Genomic DNA, 22,119 nt, shown 5'->3' on the forward strand with positions numbered 1-22,119 from the left:
TAAACTTTCCATTTAATTTTTTATTGTTTATTTTATTTATATTTTTTTATTTTTACACTTTCCCTTTACATTTTTTTTTTTTTATCACTTTTATACCAATTACAAGGAATCCTTTGTAATAGGAATAGGGCATGACAGGTCCTCTTTACAGAGAGATCTGGAGTCTATAAATCCCCACATTTCTCCTCTAGGTTGGAAAGCCTGATATATATAAAAAAAAAGGGATCTCTGGCTTTCCAGCAAAAAAAAAATGGCAGTGCTTACATCTGCCGTTGCCGGAAGTGACGTCATGACGCCCAGGCACACCCTAATCACCCCATGCGCATAAGTGTTATCGCTATGTGTAGCAACAGGAACATGGGAAAGATCTCCCTCTTATCGGCTCTGCCATAAAAGAAGTGTTTATGCTCTTCTCTTTCACTGTGCCAGCAGGGAGGTCAATGTTCCGGGGTCATATATATGTAGATACATACACATGCATGTGTGTTTGAGCTGAAGAGTGCACACCCTAATGCTTTAGGCTCCGCACACATATGGTTCCCTCTATGGCCTTCTAGTATCGATGGGGTTGGCTCCTTGTATGTGTGAACTATAGCAATCCATTCATAATATACGAATATACTGTAACGAATGAATTCGACGTGATTCGGTAATTCGTTAAAGATCTAATGAAACAAAAGGTCAACTCAAAGTAAATCTTACAGTCCAATCAGCTGATTAATTTTGTGCTGGAGGTTGGATTACTGGCAAAGTGCATTCCTGAGAACTGAGTGAGAAGGGTGTTGTATTGTATTTGAGCAGAGGAGAAGAGATATTGTCATTGTGTGTGTTAATAGATTCAATAAACAAACGACTTTCGAAACTGTGAATCTAATCATGAATATATATATACATACATAAATATCGAATTTCAACTAATACGAAATAAATTATAGCGGATATAAAGAATGAATTCGACATGATTTGAGATTCAGTATAACGAATATCGACACTCTACGAATAATAACGAATTATCCGAAAAAGAAATAATGTAACATAACGAATATAACAGAATGAAATTATGTATTTTACGAATGACAACGAACCGAAACTAAATGAAATTTCCCATTGTGCACAAGTCTAGTAAGAGTTTCTTAGGTGTAATCATCTTTACATATATGGTCATGCTGTATATTCATTGTTACATATAGCTATTTTTTGTGACTTTTTTTGTTGCTTTTTTTTAATTTACATACCATATTTAATGTATAAAGACAAATGTTGTTCTAATATATTGTATTTGTGTCTTTATAATTGTGACAATACATGTAATGCTTTGCTATCTCCTGAAGAAGGCAATAGGCGAAACATGTCGAGTGAAGAGCATTTGTCAACAACCTAAGAACTTGTATTTGATATTTCAATGCTCGGTTTTAATATGCATCTACATTTTAATATCGGTTTATAATAAAATTTATGTATTTATATCTGTGTCTTGACACATTCAGGCTGGGTTCACACTATCGCCGCATGCGGTTCACAGCGGGGGTGCGGTGCGTCCTCAGTCACCATTTCAGGTCCGATTTCAGCCCAAATGTTTGGCTGAATTCGTACCTGAAACTGACAAAAGACACACAGGGCTCCTGTGCAAATTCGAACTAGAGCTGCAACAAAGATATGTGAACTGGCTCCATAGAGAGCCGGTCAAAATCTCCTGCCATTGCGAATGGATGGATGTAGAGAACCGCATCCAATTCGCAATAGTGTGAACCCAGCCTCAAAGTCTAATTTTGTTGCTGTTTCCAAAAACTATCACTGGACCCTGATCGTCGGTGGAGACCAGAGCTGTAAATGACAGCTGGGATCGAGAGCCACCATCAGAGAAAAGTGTTTGTTGGTGGCTCTTATGCTGTGTACACACGACTGGTTTTGCCGTTGGAATAAACTCCAAAGGTTTCTCCGACAAAATTCCATTCAAGCGGTCTTGCCTACACACGGTCAATCCAGTGTCCGACCAAAGTCCGACCGTCCAGAACGTGGTGACGTACAACACGTACGACGGGACTAGAAGAAGGAAGTTCAATAGCCAGTAGCCAATAGCTTCCGTCTCGTACTTGCTTCAGGGCATGCGTCGTTTTTGGTCCGTCGGAACAGCATACAGGCGAGCGATTTTCCCGATAGGAATTGATACCGTCGGAAATATTTAGAACATGTTCCATTTCTAGGTCAGATGAGGCATACACACGATCGGAATAGACGATGAAAAGCTTCCATCAGACTTTTTCTGTCAGACATTCTGCTCGTGTGTACGCGGCTTTAAAGAGACGGAAGAACAGGGGCGTCCGGTCCATAAGGGGCGCAGGGGCGCCACCCCCTAGCTTGCCTACGGGGATGCATGCAGGGCGCCAAACTCAAAGGTTTCTCTGATTTTTTCTTTCAAGCCAAATGATTAGAGCCTGAGACCCCAATTGGCTTGAAAAAGGTTGGGCTCGGGGCGCAGAGCACTGCACTCTGAACCCACCCACTTGTGACACTAGCGAATCAATATTCACTATTGTCTTCTGGCTTCTCCTTCCAGCCAATCAGGACAGAAGGCAGATCGGGCTGGGAGGAGAAGCTGAGAAAGCCGAGAAAGCCGCGGCGCCCCGACCGTGGAGGGGGCGAGTGCAGACCTGGGGGGGGGGGTGTTTGTTTGCCGCGACTTTTGTGATACTAAAGGTATTTCATTTTTTTTAAATAGCAAACATATTATACTTACGAGCCCCATTCTTATGTGTGTCTTATGGACATAAAGAACAGGGCTCGGGAGCGAGCAGCGAGCATGCATGAGTGCCCCCATAGCAAGCAGCTTGCTTTGGGGGCACTCGGAGATGAGGAGGGGCCAGGAGCGCTGGAGGGGGACTCAAGAAGAGGAGGACCTGGGCTGCTCTGTGCAAAACCGTTGCATGGATCTGGTATGCTCCTACATATACCCAGTAAAGTGACTGGCCTCGGGTGACACACAGAAATTAAACACATCCTCTTACATAGCTTGTACCTGTTTATCTGCAACATTTTAATCACTGCCACTTCAGCACCACTTTAATCAATTTTGATTGGTTTCAAGGGCTGGCAATATTTCACTCTTGCCTTTTGTTAAATAAACCTGAAAGAGGATTGAATCGTCATAATTTATTATTACTCCTAATTGGATGGCAATGCACAGTTTCTGTCTAGTGCTGGAACACTCCGCTGCCCCTGCCTCTAAGCCTTTTGTTACGATAACAAGAAATGCAAAGTGGTTTAAATGCCTGACTCTGTCAGGATGAATACCGAGAACATTAATCTGATTTAATAATTATTTGCAACGATAGTGCCAAGTTGGCTTAGTTTGTTCAGCTATTTTTGGAAAAGACTCCTCGTGTCGCACAGAAGGAATGGAATCTTCCTTTCTCCGCACAGCAATGGCCTGTCTGTCAAGAATAGATTGCGAAGTTCAAGTTTTCATTATTAATATCTTTTCTGCAGAGGCCTCTGGCTAAACTCTTACCCCCTGAGTTATGGGACACAATATATATATATATATATTTATATACAGATTTTTTTGTCATCTGAGGCTATAAATCTGTTTTATTCATTTTTATATTCTAGAGATTTTATTTAAAGGGCAACTAGAATACACATATACTATATTGTCAAAAGTTTTGGGACGCCCGCCTTTACACGCACATGAACTTTAATGGCATCCCAGTCTTAGTCCATAGGGTTCAATATTGAGTTGGCCCACCCTTTGCAGCTATAACAGCTTCAACTCTTCTGGGAAGGCTGTCCACAAGGTTTAGGAGTGTGTCTATGGGAATGTTTGACTGTTCTTCCAGAAGCGCATCTGTGAGGTCAGGTCCTAATGTTAGATGAGAAGGCCTGGCTCGCAGTCTCCGCTATAATTCATCCAAAAGGTGTTATATCAGGTTGAGGTCAGGAATTTCCTCCACCCCAAATTCACTCATCCATGTCTTTATGGACCTTGCTTTGTGCACTGGTGCGCAGTCATGTTGGAACAGGAAGGGGTCACCCCAAACTGTTCCCACAAGTTGAGAGCATGAAACTGTCCAAAATGTCTTTGTATGCTGACGCCTTAAGAGTTCCCTTCACTGAAACTAAGGCCCCTTTCACACTGGGGCGGTTTGCAGGTGCTATTGCACTAAAAATACACCTGCAAACTGACCGAAACAGCCGCTGCGCTAGCAGGACGGTAAAAAAAGTCTCTTCGGAGCAGCATCTTCGGAGCGGTGAAGGAGCGGTGCAATTCGACTGTCAAGAACGCGGTGACGTACAACACTACGACGAGCCGAGAAAATGAAGTTCAAAATTTGTTTATAAACGATCTGGAGGATGGGATAAACAGTTCAATCTCTGTATTTGCAGACGATACTAAGCTAAGCAGGGCAATAACTTCTCCGCAGGATGTGGAAATCTTGCAAAAAGACCTGAACAAATTAATGGGGTGGGCAACTACATGGCAAATGAGGTTCAATGTAGAAAAATGTAAAATAATGCAATTGGGTGGCAAAAATATGAATGCAATCTATACACTGGGGGGAGAACCTCTGGGGGAATCTAGGTGGAAAAGGACCTGGGGGTCCTAGTAGATGATAGGCTCAGCAATGGCATGCAATGCCAAGCTGCTGCTAATAAGGCAAACAGAATATTGGCATGTATTAAAAGGGGGATCAACTCCAGAGATAAAACGATAAATCTCCCGCTCTACAAGACTCTGGTCCGGCCACACCTGGAGTATGCTGTCCAGTTCTGGGCACCAGTCCTCAGGGGGGATTACTGGAAATGGAGCGAGTACAAAGAAGGGCAACAAAGCTAATAAAGGGTCTGGAGGATCTTAGTTATGAGGAAAGGTTGCGAGCGTTGAACTTATTCTCTCTGGAGAAGAGACGCTTGAGAGGGGATATGATTTCAATTTACAAATACTGTACTGGTGACCCCACAATAGGAATAAAACTTTTTCGCAGAAGAGAGTTTAATAAGACTCGGGGCCACTCATTACAATTAGAAGAAAAGAGGTTTAACCTTAAACTACGTAGAGGGTTCTTTACTGTAAGAGCGGTAAGGATGTGGAATTCCCTTCCACAGGCGGTGGTCTCAGCGGGGAGCATTGATAGCTTCAAGAAACTATTAGATAATCACCTGAATGACCGCAACATACAGGGATATGTAAGGTAATACTGACACATAATCACACACATAGGTTGGACTTGATGGACGTGTGTCTTTTTTCAACCTCACCTACTATGTAACTATATGTAACTATGTAATGCTTCCGAGCATGCGTCGAATTGTTTCCAAGCATGCGTAGGAATTTTGCGCTTCGGAATTTGTACAGACGATCGCATTTTCGGATAGGAACTTTTCCAGACCGAAAAATTGAGCACCTGCTCTCAATCTTTTCTGGCTTGAATTCCGCCAGCAAAAGTCCGATGGAGCATACACACGGTTGCATTTTCCGAATAAAAACTCTCATCGGCCTTTTGCTGGCCAAATTTCAGATCGTATGTACGGGGCAATAGTTTGTAGATACTATAACGTTCGTGTAAACCATCACAGACATGACTAGGCATAATGGGAATTGTAGTTCTTGAACAACTGGAGGGCCGTAGTTTGGAGACCCCTGGCGTAAACCAATCAATATACGCTTATTGGGATTTTTTTTTACCAAAAACATGTAGCAGAATACATATTGGCCTAAATTTATGAAGAAATTCGATTTTTTATTTTTTTATTTTATTGGATGTGATTTAAAGCAAAAAATATTGTTTTATTTTTCAAAATTGAGGCCCTTTTTTTGTTTTTAGTGCAAAAAATAAAAGCAGATAAGGAAAAGGAAATGGCCGCACACCACAACGAGCTAGAGCAATTAAAATCCTTTCTTCGTCACCATGCCAGACAAATAGGAACACTGTTAACGCGTTTCACACAGACAATTCATGCTTACTCATAAGAGTTCAGAGTAAGCACAAATTGTCCATGTGAAACGCGTCAACAGTGTTCCTATTTGTCTCGCATGGTGACGAACAAAGGATTTTAATTGCTCTAGCTCGTTGTGGTGTGCGGCCATTTCCTTTTCTTTATCTGAGAAGTTGGTGGTGGCGAGCCAGGGGCGAGCACCTGCATCGGATAACTGTCAATTACTCCCCTTAGCGGCGCACACACTATGTTTGCAAAAAAAATAAACCGCAGATACCACCAAAAGAAAGCTCTATTTGTTGGAAAAAAAAGACATCAATTTTATTTGGGTACAGTGTCGCACGACAGTTAACCTGGTTATGAAGGGGCATAAATCTTCCGGAGGTCAAGTGGTTAAGACTTGACATGTTTGGTATCTATTTACTCGACGTAAGCTCATCTTTTATATTTTATTAAAAAAAAAGTATTATATTGTATAATATTTATAACTAAAATTCATTTTATTATATTTTTTACCTGAAAATCTGCGTTTACTAAACAGTTGCGCAAACATCACGTGACATAAGAATTTGCAACTATCTTTTTTTTTTTTTTTTTTTTATTCTACAGGGCCTCTGCTTTTTAGAAAATATATAACATTCTAGTGGTTTACAAAATTTTACATCAAACTTTATTTAAGGGATGACGGCACACAGCAATATGTGGCCAGATCTATATAATTTATATAATTTTTTTGCCAAAAATTAACATTTTTACATATCTGCAGATATCTTACAAATATATCATATTTACATATGAAAAACATTACTGTAGCCTCTTCCGCCCAAGGTAAGTCATATGCTGTCCTTGATTTTGTGGGGGGATATCTGAATGATGGGTGCAGCTACAGGCATCATTCAGATATTGCCTTTTTCAGCCGGCAATTCCCTACACCATAGGAACGATCATAGTGGCTGTTCCACCACTTGATCGTTCTTATGGGCGGCGAGAGGGGATGCCCCCCGGTGTTTCTACCGACTCACGGCTTCCATTGGTGAGTCAGGGACAGGATCCACCAGCCCCGGATGGTGATCATAGAGATTTCCATAGAGACTAGATGGTCGCCGGAGTCTCTATGATCGTTTGGAGGCCAGGCACGATGTTATGACATCTCTGCATTCAAACAAATGGCGCCGGCTCACCTGGAAAGCCGAGATAGTTTTTTTTTTATTATTTCAGGCTTCCCAGCCTAGAGGTGAGATGTGGGGTCTTATTGATCACATAGCTCACTGAAAAGAGGACCTGTCATGCCATATTCATATTACAAGGGATGTTTACATTCCTTGTAATAGGAATAAAAGTGATCAAAATTTTTATTTTTATAAAAAAAGAAAAGTAAAATTAACAATAATATAAAAAAAAAAATTGTTCCCGTGTGCGCGCATGCAGAAGCGAACGCATACGTAAGTCCCGCCCACATTTGAAAAATTTAAAGCGTCGCCTATGGGGATTTTTAAGTACCAAAGTCTGGCGCCATTCCACGAGCGTGCGCAATTTTGAAGCGTGACATGTTAGGTATCTATTTACTCGGCGTAACATCATCTTTCACATTATGCAAAAAAATTGGGCTAACTTTAATGTTTTTTTTTTTTTTTTAAAGCATGGAACAGTTTTTTTTTTCCCAAAAAAAAAAACATGTTCGAAAAATTGCTGCGCAAATACCATGTGAGATAAAAAGTTGCAACCATTGTATTCTCTAGGGTCTTTGCTAAAAAAAAAAAAAAAAATATATATATATATATATATATATATATATATATATATATATATATATATATATATACATAATGTTTGGGGGTTCTATGTAATTTTCTAGCAAAAAAATGATGAATTTTACATGTAGGAGAGAAATGTCAGAATTGGCCTGGGTGGGAAGTGGCTATAGCTGGATGAAAGGGTATCAGCATTCAGGTGTTACCTAGGGCATAGCTCCCAACTGTCCCTGATTTCCAGGGACTGTCCCTGATTTGGAGCAATGTCTTTCTTTCCTCCTGATTTGTCCCCAATCTTGGTCTGATGTATATAAATGTATATAAAATGATTGGGGCATCTGATGTAAGGGGGCACTCTGATGGGGACACCTTGTGTAATAGGGCCTTTAGTGACAAGACCTCCTTGAATTTTAATTCATTACCTCTGTTCTAGTGTATGCCCTCCTTATAGCACATTTAGCCACTTCCTGCCCGCTGTATTGACAATTGATGGCAGCATGGTGGCTCTCTTATTCTGGGACGACGTCACATGACGTCCCGCTCTTGCTGTGCTGGCGCTCCCACAGGGGCACACAGCGTGGTGATCGGCGATGGGCTGTGTCCCTGGAACACGGCGTATCACAGTTCTCGGTAGAGAGCAGATGACGAGGCTCTTTACCATTGTGATCAGTTGTGTCCAATCACAGATGATCACATGTAAACAAGGAAATGCTGGTTATCGGCTTTCCTCTCCTCACGCTGACAGCGTGTGAGGAGAGGTTTGCTGATCAGAGGCGTTTCCTCACAAGGGAGATCTGCACAGATCATCAGGGCACTGATGATCAGTGCAGCCCCAACAGTGCCCAGCAGTGATGCCAGTCAGTGCTCCCTTTTAGTGCCCGTCCGTGCCTGCTCATCAGTGCCCATAAGTGCCTCCTATCAGTGCCACCTACCAGTGCACATCAGTGCTGCATATCAGTGCTCATCAGTGCTGTATATTAGTGCCACCTCATCAGGGCCCTTTAGTTCCGTCGCATTGGTGCCTATCAGTGCAGCCTCATAAGTACACATCAGTGAAGGAGAAAAATTAATTCTTTACAGAAACTAAGAAAAACTTTATTTTTTTTTCAAAATTTGAGGTCTTTTTTAGTTTTTTTAGCAAAAAATAAAAAACCCAGTGGTGATTAAATACACCAAAAGAAAGCTCTATCTGTCTCAATAAAATGATAATAATTTCATTTGGTTACAGCGTTTGCATGACCGCGCCATCGTCATTCAAAGTGTGACAGCGCCGAATGCTGAAAATTGGCCTGGGCAGGAAGGGGGTGAAAGTGGTCGGTACTGAAGTTATTAAAGTCCCGTTCTGACTTCCTTCTCCTCCATTGAATGGAGACAGAGGAAAATACTTTGCAGTATTTACATCTTTAGTTTAGTTCCAAATTTTCAAACTTTCCTCAATTTCAGTGCCAGCAACAATGCATAGCTCCCAACTGTCCCTGATTTGGAGCAATGTCCCTCTTTCCTCCTGATTTGTCCCTCATTTTGGTCTGATCTATATAGATGTATATAAAATGCACTTTTTATCTTTCAAAAAGTGTTTCCCAGTGCTAAACCTTTCATCTGATTTCTAAATGGCTGCATTTGTAAATTTTAAAAGTGGTAAAAAAAAGCACTTGTGGATTAAATTAACTTTTTTGGGGTTAACATACCTCCCAACATTTTGAGATGGGAATGAGGGACACCTACTGGCAAATGTATGTAGGCATAGGACACGCCCCCTGCCACACCCCCTTAAAGGAGAATTAACAGAAAAAAAAAGGTTAATTAAATCCACAAGGGCTTTTTTTTTTTACCACTACTATTCCTTTATACTGGCATTTAAAATGTACAAATGCAGCAATTTAGAAATTCGGTGAAAGGTTTAGCACTATGAAACACTTTTTGAAAGATAAAAAGTGCATTTTATATACAACTATATGGATCAGACCAGAATGAGGAACAAATGAGGGGGAATGAGGGACAGAGGGAGAGTCCCTCGAAATCAGGGACCTTTGAGAGCTATGGGTTAAGTCTCATTTAAGGGGGTGTGGCAGGGGCGTGTCCTATGCCTACATACATTTACTAGTAGGTGTCCCTCATTCCCATCTCAAAATGTTGTGAGGTGTGACGATGGTCAGCGGGACATTAAGCCTCGGTTCACACCAGAGGCGGCACAACTTGCAGGTCGCCTCACCGAGGCGACCTGCACACGACTGCCCGGGCGACTTGCAAAACGACTTCTGTATACTAGTCTATGCAAGTCGCCCCAAGTCGCCCCCAAAGTCGTACAGGAACCTTTTTTCTAAGTCGCTCCGATTAGAACGGTTCCATTGTACTGAACGGGACGCTACTTGTCAGGTGACCTAGGTCGCCTGACAAGTCGTCCTAGTGTGAACCGAGCCATAGGGAGGGTGAATCTACCCAGCAGAAACACAGAGAGCAACCAAAAACCTGGCAAAGGTCCTTCACCTTCCACACGCTACTAAAAAAAAAAAGTTATGACTTTAGATTCTTTAAACGGTGTAAAGGCAATTGGAATTATAGCAAAAATACAGAATTATTATTTATCCAACTGCTTTGGGAACACTTTCATTATAAGTGCTGCCCCACAGTGTTTTTCCATGGAAGTTCTACACAGGGCCACCAGGTGAAGTTGCCATGTCACCCTTGGTGCCCTTGCGTCTATTTGGCACAATGATTAGCTCAGTAGCTGCCAGATTGCTGAACTTCTTATTTTTTGGCAATCCTCCTAGCAGTGCGTCGTGTCCTAATGAACTCCAGCTTTCAACTTGTATGCAGATAATACAATTTAAGATATTCGAAATACAAAAAAAAAAAACAAGCGCCGTTCCTTTCCCTGAATGAAGTCTATTGATACAGTTCCAGGAAACGAGCATATGTTGTTGCTTGTTGCCCGGATCAAACTTGGCTAGAGGCAATGTTAGGCTACATCTGCAACTCAAGAAAATATTTATTATTGACGTTGACAGCGTCCACGAGGAAAAGTGAGCGATGCAGCAGATGCCAAGATACAGCCAGTAATTTCTGCATGCTAGAAGTCTCCCTATTAATGCTGAAATATACAGTGAATAATTTCATACTGTTTCAAAATGTATCGTGACTTTCCAATCTGCAAACAAGGCAAACAGACATCTTCATTTGTGCTCATCTGCCAACGCGGTTTATTAACACGTGATTTACACATAAAGCAGAAAACATTCATTTCACGCTGTAAATGTCTCATTTTGAGATTATTTATGACCATAGAAAAAAACCATTAAAATATTCAAAAGATAGTTAAAGTATATATAAACCCAACCTATAAAATTTAATTTAACCACTTAGGGGCCGGAAGGATTTGCCCCAGGACTAAGGGATGTATTTGTCCCATGTTTTTAATTGCCTGTATCATCTGATTAAGAACTTAAAATACTTTTTTTTTTTGGTTTGAGTCAAAATATTAGTTCTTATCAACAAATGGATCTAGCTTTTTGCCAGTTATTTCATGAAATTGCTTAGTTATGGAAGAGCCCTGGGGCCATCATAAAAAAAATACAGAATTATGAGTTTGAAAAAAAAAAATATATTTTTTTTTTACAGAATTCTGGGTTTGAAAGTCAGAATTCTGAGTTTGAAAGTCAGAATTCTGAGATTCAAAGTCAGAATTCTGACTTTGAAAGTCAGAATTCTGAGATTCAAAGTCAGAATCGTGAATTTGAAAAAAAAAAAAATCTACAGAATTCTGAGATTAAAAGTCAGAATTCTGGGATTAAAAGTCAGAATTCTGAGATTTAAAGTCAGAATTCTGAGATTCAAAGTCAGAATTCTGAGTTTCAAAGTCAGAATTCTGAGTTTAAAAGTCAGAATTCTGAGATTAAAAGTCGTCAGAATTCTGTTTTTTTTTAATGATGGCCCCAGGGCTCTTCCATACTTAGTTACAGCAACTGAAGTGTACGAACTTACGAAACTGTACGAAAATAAAAATTGCTTCTTTTTTTTTCCATAAAAAGTAACCTAAATAGTCAGATGTTATTGGATCATGATTCCTCCCCCAAAAATGACACAAGTGTGGAAATGGTTTTATTTATTGTTCAAATACATTCTTAAAGGAAAAAAAATCTAATTATTTTTATATTGATGACGGTAATCTTATGGTCCTCAAAGGGTTTTTAATGACCAGGCCAATTTTTTGCGATGCTTTAACTGACAATTGCGCGGTCGATGCGACATTGCACCCAAACAAAATTTACGTCCTTTTTTTTCCCCACCAATAGAGCTTTCTTTTGGTGGTATTTGATCACCTCTGCGGTGTTTATTTTTTGCGCTATAAACAAAAAAATAGCAACAATTTTGAAAAGAAAAAAATATATATATTTTTTACATTTTGCTATAAAAATATAAAAAAAAACCAAAAAAAAAAAAAAAAAAATTCTTCATCAGTTTAGACCAATATGTATTTTTCTACATATTTTTGGTAAAAAAAAAAATGCAATAAGCGTATATTGATTGGTTTGCCCAAAAGTTATAGCGTCTACAAAATAGAGGATAGATTTATGGCATTTTTATTATTTATTTATTTTTTACTAGTAATGTCGGTGATCTGCGATCTTTAGTGGGACTGCGACATTGCGGCGGACACATCGGACACTTTTGACACTTTTTTGGGACCAGTGACATTTATACAGCGATCAGAGCTAAAAATAGCCACTGATTACTGTATAAATGTCACTGGCAGGGAAGGGCTTAACACTATGGGGAGATCAAGGGGTTAAGTATGTCCTAGGGAGGTGTTTCTAACTGTGGGGGGGGGATGTACTGACTGGAGGAGGAGACTGATCGCTGTTCCTGATCACTAGGAACAGAAGATCTCTCTCTACTCCCCTGACAGAACGGAGATCTGTTTGTTTACATACTCAGATCCCCGTTCTGGCTCCCTGTGGAGTGATCGCGGGTGGCCACGTGCCACATCCATCAGTTCCGGCATTGTGCCCCCTATCGCTCTTAAAGCGGCCGACCTACGGCGATACGGGCAGCCGTGCCAACCTGCCGCAGTATAATGATGGTCGGCAAGCGGTTAAACCAAGTGTGTCCAACCTGCAGCCCAGCGGCCCACGACTGCTATGGATGCGGCCCAACACAAAATTGTAAATGTACTTAATAATTTTCATATTATTTGGAATTTTTGGTAAAAAATGTGTTTACACTTAGAGAACACATGCGGCTGAAGACAAATTTGACAGTGTCTCTTTATTGGACTTTTGGGAAGTTTTATCTTCCCAAAGCAAAATATCCCACTCTTCACTAGACATTTTTCATCATTCAGAAATTTGGATGTATTTGAATTTCTGAATTACAATCGTAACGAATTTAAACAAATCTGAAATAACAAAACAAAATTTCGAATAAAATTTGAATAGTTTTTGAATCAAATTCAAATCATTTTTAAATCGAGATTTAAATTCGAATCGTTTTTGAACTGAATTCAAATTTCTGAAGAGAATAAAATAGAAAATGAAGGAATAGAATATAAAAGAACGGGCACGCGCATCGGCTCCAGAGACACGCTGCGGGCCCGCGCCTGTTACAGCGTCTTAAAGAGCCGATGTACAGCTACGACGGCTCACGTAGGGGAGCCAACCTGCCACAGTATATCCTCTGCGGCTGATCGCGAAGGGGTTAAGCTTTAACACATTTTTGTAATTTTTTTAAAAGTCATTATCAATCCTTTTAAATTTGCAGAGTCCATTAAAATAATGCCTGGTGATCCTGCCATGAAGGTCCTTGTCTAGGCACTTCCTGGTGTTGGGTGACAATAATTTGACCCTGTTTGCCAATTGTGCTCCTGCATTGTCACCTTGTCACAAAGGCTTCCGATGGAGATTATAGGTGGCTGTTTCAACACAATACACAGTAATGGCCCCCTCTTGTCACCATCAGGAAATCCATCCTGAGAAATACTATGCACCCATCATTGGATTGTATGCAAGGAAGAGGGTGCAGGAGATCAGCAGCATGTAGCAATGGGGGGGGGGGGGGGGGCAGGGTTCAAGTTTTTTTTCGGGGGGGTAACTGCTTGAAAGTAACTTTATTTGTTAAACGCTTTTTTCATTAAACTTTATTTTTTATCACATAGGGGACCAAAAGTCCCCTATGCGATAACATTTTGCTGTGACCGGTTCTTTTTAACCACTTGCTCACTGGGCACTTAAACTCCCTTCCTGCCCAGACCAATTTTCAGCTTTCAGCGCTGTCACTCTTTGAATGACAATTGCACGGTCATGCTACAGTTTACCCAAATGAAATTTTTATCATTTTTTTCACACAGATAGAGCTTTCTTTTGGTGGTATTTCATTGCTGCTGGGTTTTTATTTTTTGCTAAATAAAACAAAAAGGGACCGAAATTTTGAAAAAAAAAACAAAACTGTTTCATAGTTTGTTATAAAATTTTGAAAACAGGTAATTTTTCTCCTTCACTGACGTGCGCTGATGAGGCTGCACTGATGAGCACTGATAGGCGGCACTGATGGGCACTAATAGGCACTGATAAGGTGGCACTAATGGGCACTGATAGGTGGCACTGACAAGCACTGATGAGGTGGCACTAATAGGTGGCACTGATGGTTGGCACTGATGTGCACTGAGGGTTGACACTGAAGGGCACTGATAGGTGGCACTGAAGGGCACTGATAGGTTGCAATGATGGGTGGCACTGATGGGTGGCACTGATGGGCACTGGTAGACACTGGTAGGTGACACTAAAAGGGAGCACTGATCTGTGGCACTGATTATTAGACACTGATGGGCATTGATTGGCAGCACTGGTGGGCATTGGTGGGTGGCACTGTTGGCACTGGTAGGTGGCACTGTGGGCACTGGTAGGTGGCACTGGTGGGTACTGATAGGTGGCACTGGTAGGTGGCACAGTGGGCACTGGTAGGTGACACTGGTGGAAACAGCTGCGGCTTTCTGAGTGAGGGACCGATGTCCCTCTGACAGAAGCCGGTGATCGGATTTTTTTTCAGCGTGAGGAAAAAAAAAAAATACCGATTACCAAGCTTCTGTTTACGTCACGTGATCAGCCATCATTGGCTGACAGCCGATCATGTGGTAAGGGGCCAGGATCGATCCCTTACTCGGATCTGTCATCAGCCGACTCTCATAGACTCGTGATCACAGAGCGGGTCGTGCAGACTGCGCTTGCTCGGGAGGACGTCCATGGACACCCTCCCGGCAATTAAGGCCCGCGCTGCAGCAGTCTTTCGGCTATAGCGCGGGCGGCGAGTAGTTAATAAAAAATGCAATGGTTCTTCACTGAAGTTAATGGAGCCCTAATTCTGCTCTATTAGCTTCTTCTACCCCCATAGGGGTTGGGTAAAGTGACAGCAGAGCCCGGGAGTGATGTCATACAAGTCAATTCCAAGTTCTAAATAGGTAAGGGAAATAAGCGAATAGACATCTGCTGGTCTTCCTCCTCTCTAGCTGGTGGCACTTGCCATGCTGGTCCTGAGGCTGCGGATTGGAGTATGAAGCCCGGGATACATAGGAAGAGCATGCGTGTGTGTGTGTGGGGGGGGATATGCCTTGGTCAATTACATCACGCTGAGGACCCTGTCCTTTTCTTTATATTTAGCTGTCATCTACTGGAGCTATCACTCATGGACAAGCAGTTGTTGGGATCGGATCATGTTAGTGGACAAAAACCTGCTACTGTATATGATGTTCAGCTCTTGCCAAACAAGCTAGGAGTCCGGCATATGAACAAAAGACTGAACAAGCAAAGCCCAGTCCAAACGAGTGTTTGGACCAAACTAGGTGCTGAGGTGATGGTTGTCTAAGAGGGGATTACCCTCACTTTACAGAGATATAAACTCATTTCCTGCTGTGTTTCTAGGACAGGAAGTACACAGAAACATTTTAAACCTGGAGGCAAAAACAAATACAAGATTTCCATAATGACTGAAAACCACTTCAAGTTACGGGTGCACTGATTACTTTTATTGGATACAGCTTTTACATGAAAATATTTATATTGCTTACAGATATTTCAGCATTGGAAGGTTCCAGAAAGCATTTTGGTCAATATGTTCAAGGCTGTTTGCTTTTTCAATTCTTCTGCAAGGGAAATAAAATACAGCGTGATTATATAAAAGCATATTTAGAATATACCGTATGTACATTTTGAAAAGGATTAAACATTTATATTGACTAGGGATGAGCCCGATGTTCGAGTCGAACGCCCGGGTACCCGGGTCCTGCCCCAGGGGACATGTATCAATGCAAAAAAGTTTTAAAAATTGCAGTTTTTTCAGGAGCAGTGATTTTAATAATGCTTAAAGTGAAACAATAAAAGTGAAATATTTCTTTAAATTTCATATTCCTTTAAATTTTGCCAAAAGACATAATTAGTAGGTCCTATTGTTCAGCCCAGCAATGATATTGGATGGCAAAATGTGTAAACAGACCTGTTTACCTGGACATGAAGTCAGTCAACCTGTGAACTTGCCTTGAAACATACAACAGGGCTTGATAATGAAAGATTAAATTGAGGAAACTGCCTGAAATATTTTTTCTGTGACAAATAACATATTTAGATCATGCATATATCAAGATACTGTTGAATGCATTGATAATATTAGATTTTGAGCTTGTTATGTCTGTGTTGTAATTTTACAATGTTGGGTTAGAGGAGTAGCAGAATTTGCCTGTGCACCTTGCAGTTTTCACCTATTCCATGTGGTAAAAAAAGCCATAGAAATACTGTTTTTGATCATTCACGATACCAGCTTGAGATTAGATCAAAATGTAATGGTTATTACTTGAAACATTCAAGTTTAAATTAAGGAATAAATGATTTATTATTTATCTTTTAATGTACTGTATGTATATACTTAACCTGTCCTGTTGTGTTTTCTGGCCATTGCCTAAATATCTGATTGCTACATGAGGGACAGGTGATAATGTTCTGGTATATGGAGGGGGTATAGGTGCTAATTGTATAATAAGTATGGAGCACAATAGGCAAACCAGGCAGTATTGTGGATTTTGTTAATTGATTGGAATGTGTGAAGTCTTAAAATTTAAAATTACATTTTGTAAACAATTTGACAGTGTCTGAGATGGAAAAAAAAGACAAACTTTGGAAACTCAGACCATGGCTTGATGCGTTTAGGGAGAAAAGCCTGCAGGTGATAGCAGAAAAACACAACTCTGTGGATGAAATGATGATTCCTTTTAGGGGGACATTTCGCAGTATCAAGCAATACATGCCCGGCAAGCCACATCCATGGGGGTTCAAGGTGTGGGTAAGGACAGGCATCTCTGGCATACTGTGTGACTTTGATGTGTACCAAGGCAGTGTGAACAGAATACGTGCTAGATCTGAACTTGGTTGGTCAAGAGATGTTGTGATGAAGCTGGCCTCCATACTTCCACAAGGTCACAACTACAAGATCTATGGAGACAACTAGTTCACCTGCGTCCCAATGATTGGTAAGCTGCTTGACCAGGGAATTCATTACACTGGAACAGCCTGGCAGGTATGCCCTCCCAACTGAAACCTTGATAGTGAGAAAAGCCTGAAGAAAAAGGGCAGATGAAACTTTGATGTCAGAGTGGAGATGAGCCACAACATCTGTGCATTGAAATGGTTTGACAACAGGGAAGTTAAACTTGAGTCATCCCCTGCTGGCCCAGAAACGGTGGAGAAGATTCAACACTGGGACAAAGCCACCAAAAGATATGTTGAAGTTGAGAGGCCTTACATTATGGGTGTCTATAACAAATTCATGGGTGGTGTGGATATGTTGGGACTCATTTGCAGCAAAATATAAAAGTTTCTTTTGAGATCCCGTCGCTGGTACATTTACATCTTCTGGCACACCATCACCCTAGCTGTGATCAATGTATGGCTGCTGGAAAAAAAGGGGCTGCAAAGCACTGAATGCTCCCAAGAAAAATATACTAAACACATGGCTGTTTCAAGCCCAGTTAGCATCCTCTCTCATCCTAGTTTGCACAACTGTCACAAAACCAAAGAGCGTGAGCAGGTTTAATCCACGGGGAGCCCAATTCCACAGACAGGGAGCCCCTCAAATGACAAGAAGAGACCTTACACAGAAAAAGGGAGTCCTTCAAATGACACCTCAGGCAAAAAAGTCAACTCTACATCCACCAAAAGACATTTGCAAGGACATGTATGGACATTTCCCTATAAAAACAAGTAGAGGACGCTGCAAACAATGTGGTAAAGGATATACCAAAAACCTTTTCAGCAAGTGCAATGTCTGCTTTTGCTTCTCAGAGGACAAGAACTGCCTTTGGGATTTAATAAAAAATATGAATATCAATATCAATATCATTATTTTTTTGTAATAATTACTGTATAGATATATAGGGTACTGTTGAAGGACTTATCAAGCAGAAATTCCTTTAACTAAACCCTTTGTTGGTCTCTACATTTGTTCTGACCGTATGAGTAAAATGACTGAAATTCTGCTACCAAACAGGCCCAATGTTGCAAAATTACAATGTTCGCCTAAAAACTTTATAAAGTTTCAAAAATGTTGAAACCCATTGATTTCTGCATTAGAGGCCTACAACAATATCTAAAAGGTGAAAACATTTTTTTTTGCAGTTTTCTTTTATATTTGGGTCTTCTGGGGTTAAGACATAGTCCCCAACCAGCTCAAAAGCTACATGTCACTTTTGGCTAACTTTGATGTGGTTCTCTACATTCTCCCTAAGGCTTGGTTCACACCTACATGTGCGACTGAACGAGCATGACTTTATGCACATTTTCAGAGAGTTCCAGCGCATGGCATGTAGGGCAGCCCATTAGTTTCAATGGGCTGCCTCACATGCGAGAAATGCAAAAAAAAGAAATTGTAATGACTAGATTACTGGGTCAGAGAAATTCCAAAACTCTATCACTCGAAGGATGTTCCCGGTCTGCAGTGGTCAGGACTTACCAAAGTGGTCCAAGAAGGTAAAACAGCAACAACCAACATGGATGGCCAAAACTCATTGATGCACATGAGCAGCGAAGGCTGGTCCATGTAGTCTAATCCAATAGAAAAGCCATATTGTAATGGCTAGATGACTAGGTTAGAGCAACTACAAAAATGCAGCTCTTGTGGGATGTTCCTGGTCTGCAGTGCTCAGGACCTACCAAAAGTGGTCCAAGGAAGGAAAACTGACGAATCGACAACAGGGTCATGGGTGGTCAAGGCTCATTCATGACATGAGGAACAATGGCTGGCTTGTGTAGTCCGATCCAATAGAAGAGCTACTGTAGCTCGAATTTCTCGAAAAGTTAATGCTGGTTCTGATAGAAAGGTATCAGAACACACAGTGCATTGCAGTTTGTTGTGTATGGGGTTGCGTAGCCACAGACCAGTCAGGGTGACCATGCTGACCAGCGTCCACAGCCAAAAGCACCTACAATGGGCATGTGAGCATCGAAACTGGAACATGGAGCAATGGAAGAAGGTGGCCTGGTCTGATGAATCACATTATCTTTTACTTTTTCCTGTGGATGGCCGGGTGCGTGTGCATCACTTACCTGGAGAAGAGATGCCACCAGGATGCAGTATAGGAAGAAAGCAAGCCAGCAGCCAGATTTTTTTTTTTTCTAAATTCCAGCTCCCCTATGTACCTACATAGCATTCATGTACTTTTTATGCCAAAATATCAAAGCTTTCCATTAAATCTACAGACACTTACTTCACTGTCCTCATCAATGTTTCCAAACGTATCCATTAGTTCTGCCTTACTTCCTGGTCAGACTACTGGCAGTCCCCGGGTTATAAACAAGATAGGGTCTGTAGGTTTGTTCTTAAGTTGAATCTGTTTGTAAGTCAGGACAGGTACATTTTTTTAAGTGTAGCTCCAGCCCAAGAAACTATTTTTAAGCTTTTTGGATAGCAAAGGGAAGGGTTAACATCCCTGTAATGTTTGTTTTGCTGTCTGCGCCCCTGTTCAGAAGATTTCACCTCAATTTCTGTCCCAATGATAATTGGATTTAGAAACTTTTGGGTTATTGTGGAAACAAGCCTTGGTGATAAAGCTTCAATGAAGGTACCTTTTTCCCGAAATAACTCCTATGCCGCGTATACACGATCTCACAATCCGACAACAAAATCCATGTTTTTTTTCCCCGACAGATGTTGGCTCAAACTTTTCTTGCATAGACACGGTCACACAAATCTTGTTGGAAATTACAATCGCCAACAAGACGTACAACGAGCCGAGAAAAATGAAGTCCAATAGCCAGTGCGGCTCTTCTGCTTGATTCCGAGCATGCGTGGAACGTTGCGCGTCGGAATTGTGTACACACGATCGGAATTTACAGTAACGCATTTTGTTGTAGAAAATTTGAGATCCAGATCTAAAATTTTGTTTGTCGGAAATTCAGACGAAAAATGTCCGATGGAGCCTACACACGGTCGGAATTTCCGACAACAAGCTCCCATCGAACATTTCCCGTCGGAAAATCCGACCGTGTGTACGCTGCATTATAGTAATGAATTTCTCTTCCTATGGGTAAATTTCCTCTCACTACCTGTTGTCTCCGTTCGTTTGTACTTAGGAGTCGTTTCTAAGTTGCATGTTTGTAAGTAGGGGACCACCTGTATAGGTCATGACACAGGAAGGAGTTGACCAGCTGACCTCATTAGCACACACCCTGCATCATCCACCCTTCTACCTACCCACCCATTTCCAGCTGCACATTTTTTTAATTAAATGCAATTAATCAGTGATCACCCTTTTCACTTAATACACAATATACAATCAGATTGCATAGTGTATGGCCATCTTTATACAAGTACATAGGAGGGAGTAGGCAGAAACAAGCTGTCAAGCCCTGTTCACATCTCACATTCCCACATGCATTTTTTTTTATTCTAGTGAGGGGGGGGGGTGAGGCATTTTGAAGCATTTTCACTCATCACACATAGGGCAGCCCATCTACCTGAAAGGGCTGCTCTACACACAGCAATCGCCCCAAAGAAGCTTCAGAACTTTTTTTTAGAGCTCAGCTTGGTGCGTTTTTTCTGTGATTTTTGGTGCAGCACATTTCTGAAATGCAAGGAAATGCACAGATGTGAATGTCCCATAACCTACAAGCAGTGCAGCCAATTGAAAGCAACAGGCTTCCCTATGCGTGTCACAGGAAAAACGAGACACAAAACCTTCGCTCCCACTATGCTAGATGTGAATGGATCCTGAAAGAGAAATTAGTGCGATAATACAAGAACAACGAGGCTCCATTCACATCTGTGCGTTTCCTTGCATTTCAGAAATGCGCTGCACCAAAAATCTCAGTAAATCGCACCAAGCTCCACTCTACAAAAAGTTCTGAAGCTTCTTTGGGGCGATTGCTGTGTGTAGGGCAGCCCATTCAGGTGGATGGACTGCCCCCCCCCCCCCACTAGAAAAAAAAAAAAAAGCATGTGAGAATGTGAGTTCCCGCTACACAAAGTTTTGAACGGGACTTGACAGCTGAGTGTTTCTGTCCACTCCCTCCTATGTACGATGGCCATACACTATGCAATATGATTGCATATTGTGTATTTAGTGAGAAGGGTGATCTCTGATTGATTGCATTTCATTTAAAAAACGTGCAGCTGGGAGTGGGCGGGTGGAGGATTCAGGGTGTGTGCTAATGAGGTCAGCTGGTCAACTCCTTCCTGTGTCATGACCCCTAGTCTGACCAAGAAGTAAGGCAGAACTAATAGATACGTTTGGAAACATTGATGAGGACAGTGAATTAAGTGTCTGTAGATTTAATGGAAAGCTTTGATATTTTGGCAACAAAAGTACATGAATGCTATATTGGTACATAGGGGAGCTGGAGTTTAGAAAAAAAAAAGGTGAACTTAGACTTTAAAGTATCTACTACTGAAGGCTTGGAGCCAGATATCACAGCAAACCTTCAGAGGTCTACAGCCTCGACGGGTCAGGGCTGTTTTGGCAGCAAAAGGTGGACCTACTAAATAGTAGGTGGGTGGACATAATGTTATGGTGGTGTCTGCTTTATTCTCTCCCAGTATGAGCTTTGCTTTATAGGGACTACAATATGCTAAAACCTTTTTTAATTGGTGTGCTTATACCGGTTGCATATAAAAAAAATAGATTTAGTGATGTTCTAATGCAGAGCTGCATTTATTTCTATCTTTTACATCTGCCTGGTGTTCAGCTTTAAAAGGATCTGTGAATCCAGGAATATACAGTAAATACAGAATTTTTAAGCAAATTTTGTCTTTTCTTGAAGAAATGTAGCTTGGTCTTGCCCTCTCATTCCTTCTAAACCGCCCTATTGGTCAATGAGGCCACCTAGAACATTAAAGGGCCAATCAGTAAGGTGGGACTAGGCCCGTTTTTTACAGGAAAAGCTGACATTTGCATGTAAATGAG

The 22,119-nt window shown here is 41.2% G+C and overlaps 1 protein-coding gene across 2 annotated transcripts in view; it reads right to left on the minus strand.

The window, feature by feature from the left end:
- Positions 1-22,119, minus strand: part of FSHR (follicle stimulating hormone receptor) — a 239,644-nt gene that overhangs the window by 48,958 nt on the left and 168,567 nt on the right. For both annotated transcript variants that reach the window (XM_073628528.1, XM_073628527.1), the window contains exon 4: positions 15,742-15,816. In XM_073628528.1, coding sequence (XP_073484629.1) covers positions 15,742-15,816 — 75 coding nt within the window. The remainder of the gene's footprint in view (positions 1-15,741; positions 15,817-22,119) is intronic.

The sequence above is a fragment of the Aquarana catesbeiana genome, linkage group LG04 (genome assembly GCF_042186555.1).
Source record: "Aquarana catesbeiana isolate 2022-GZ linkage group LG04, ASM4218655v1, whole genome shotgun sequence".
Classification (NCBI taxonomy): Eukaryota; Metazoa; Chordata; class Amphibia; order Anura; family Ranidae; genus Aquarana; species Aquarana catesbeiana.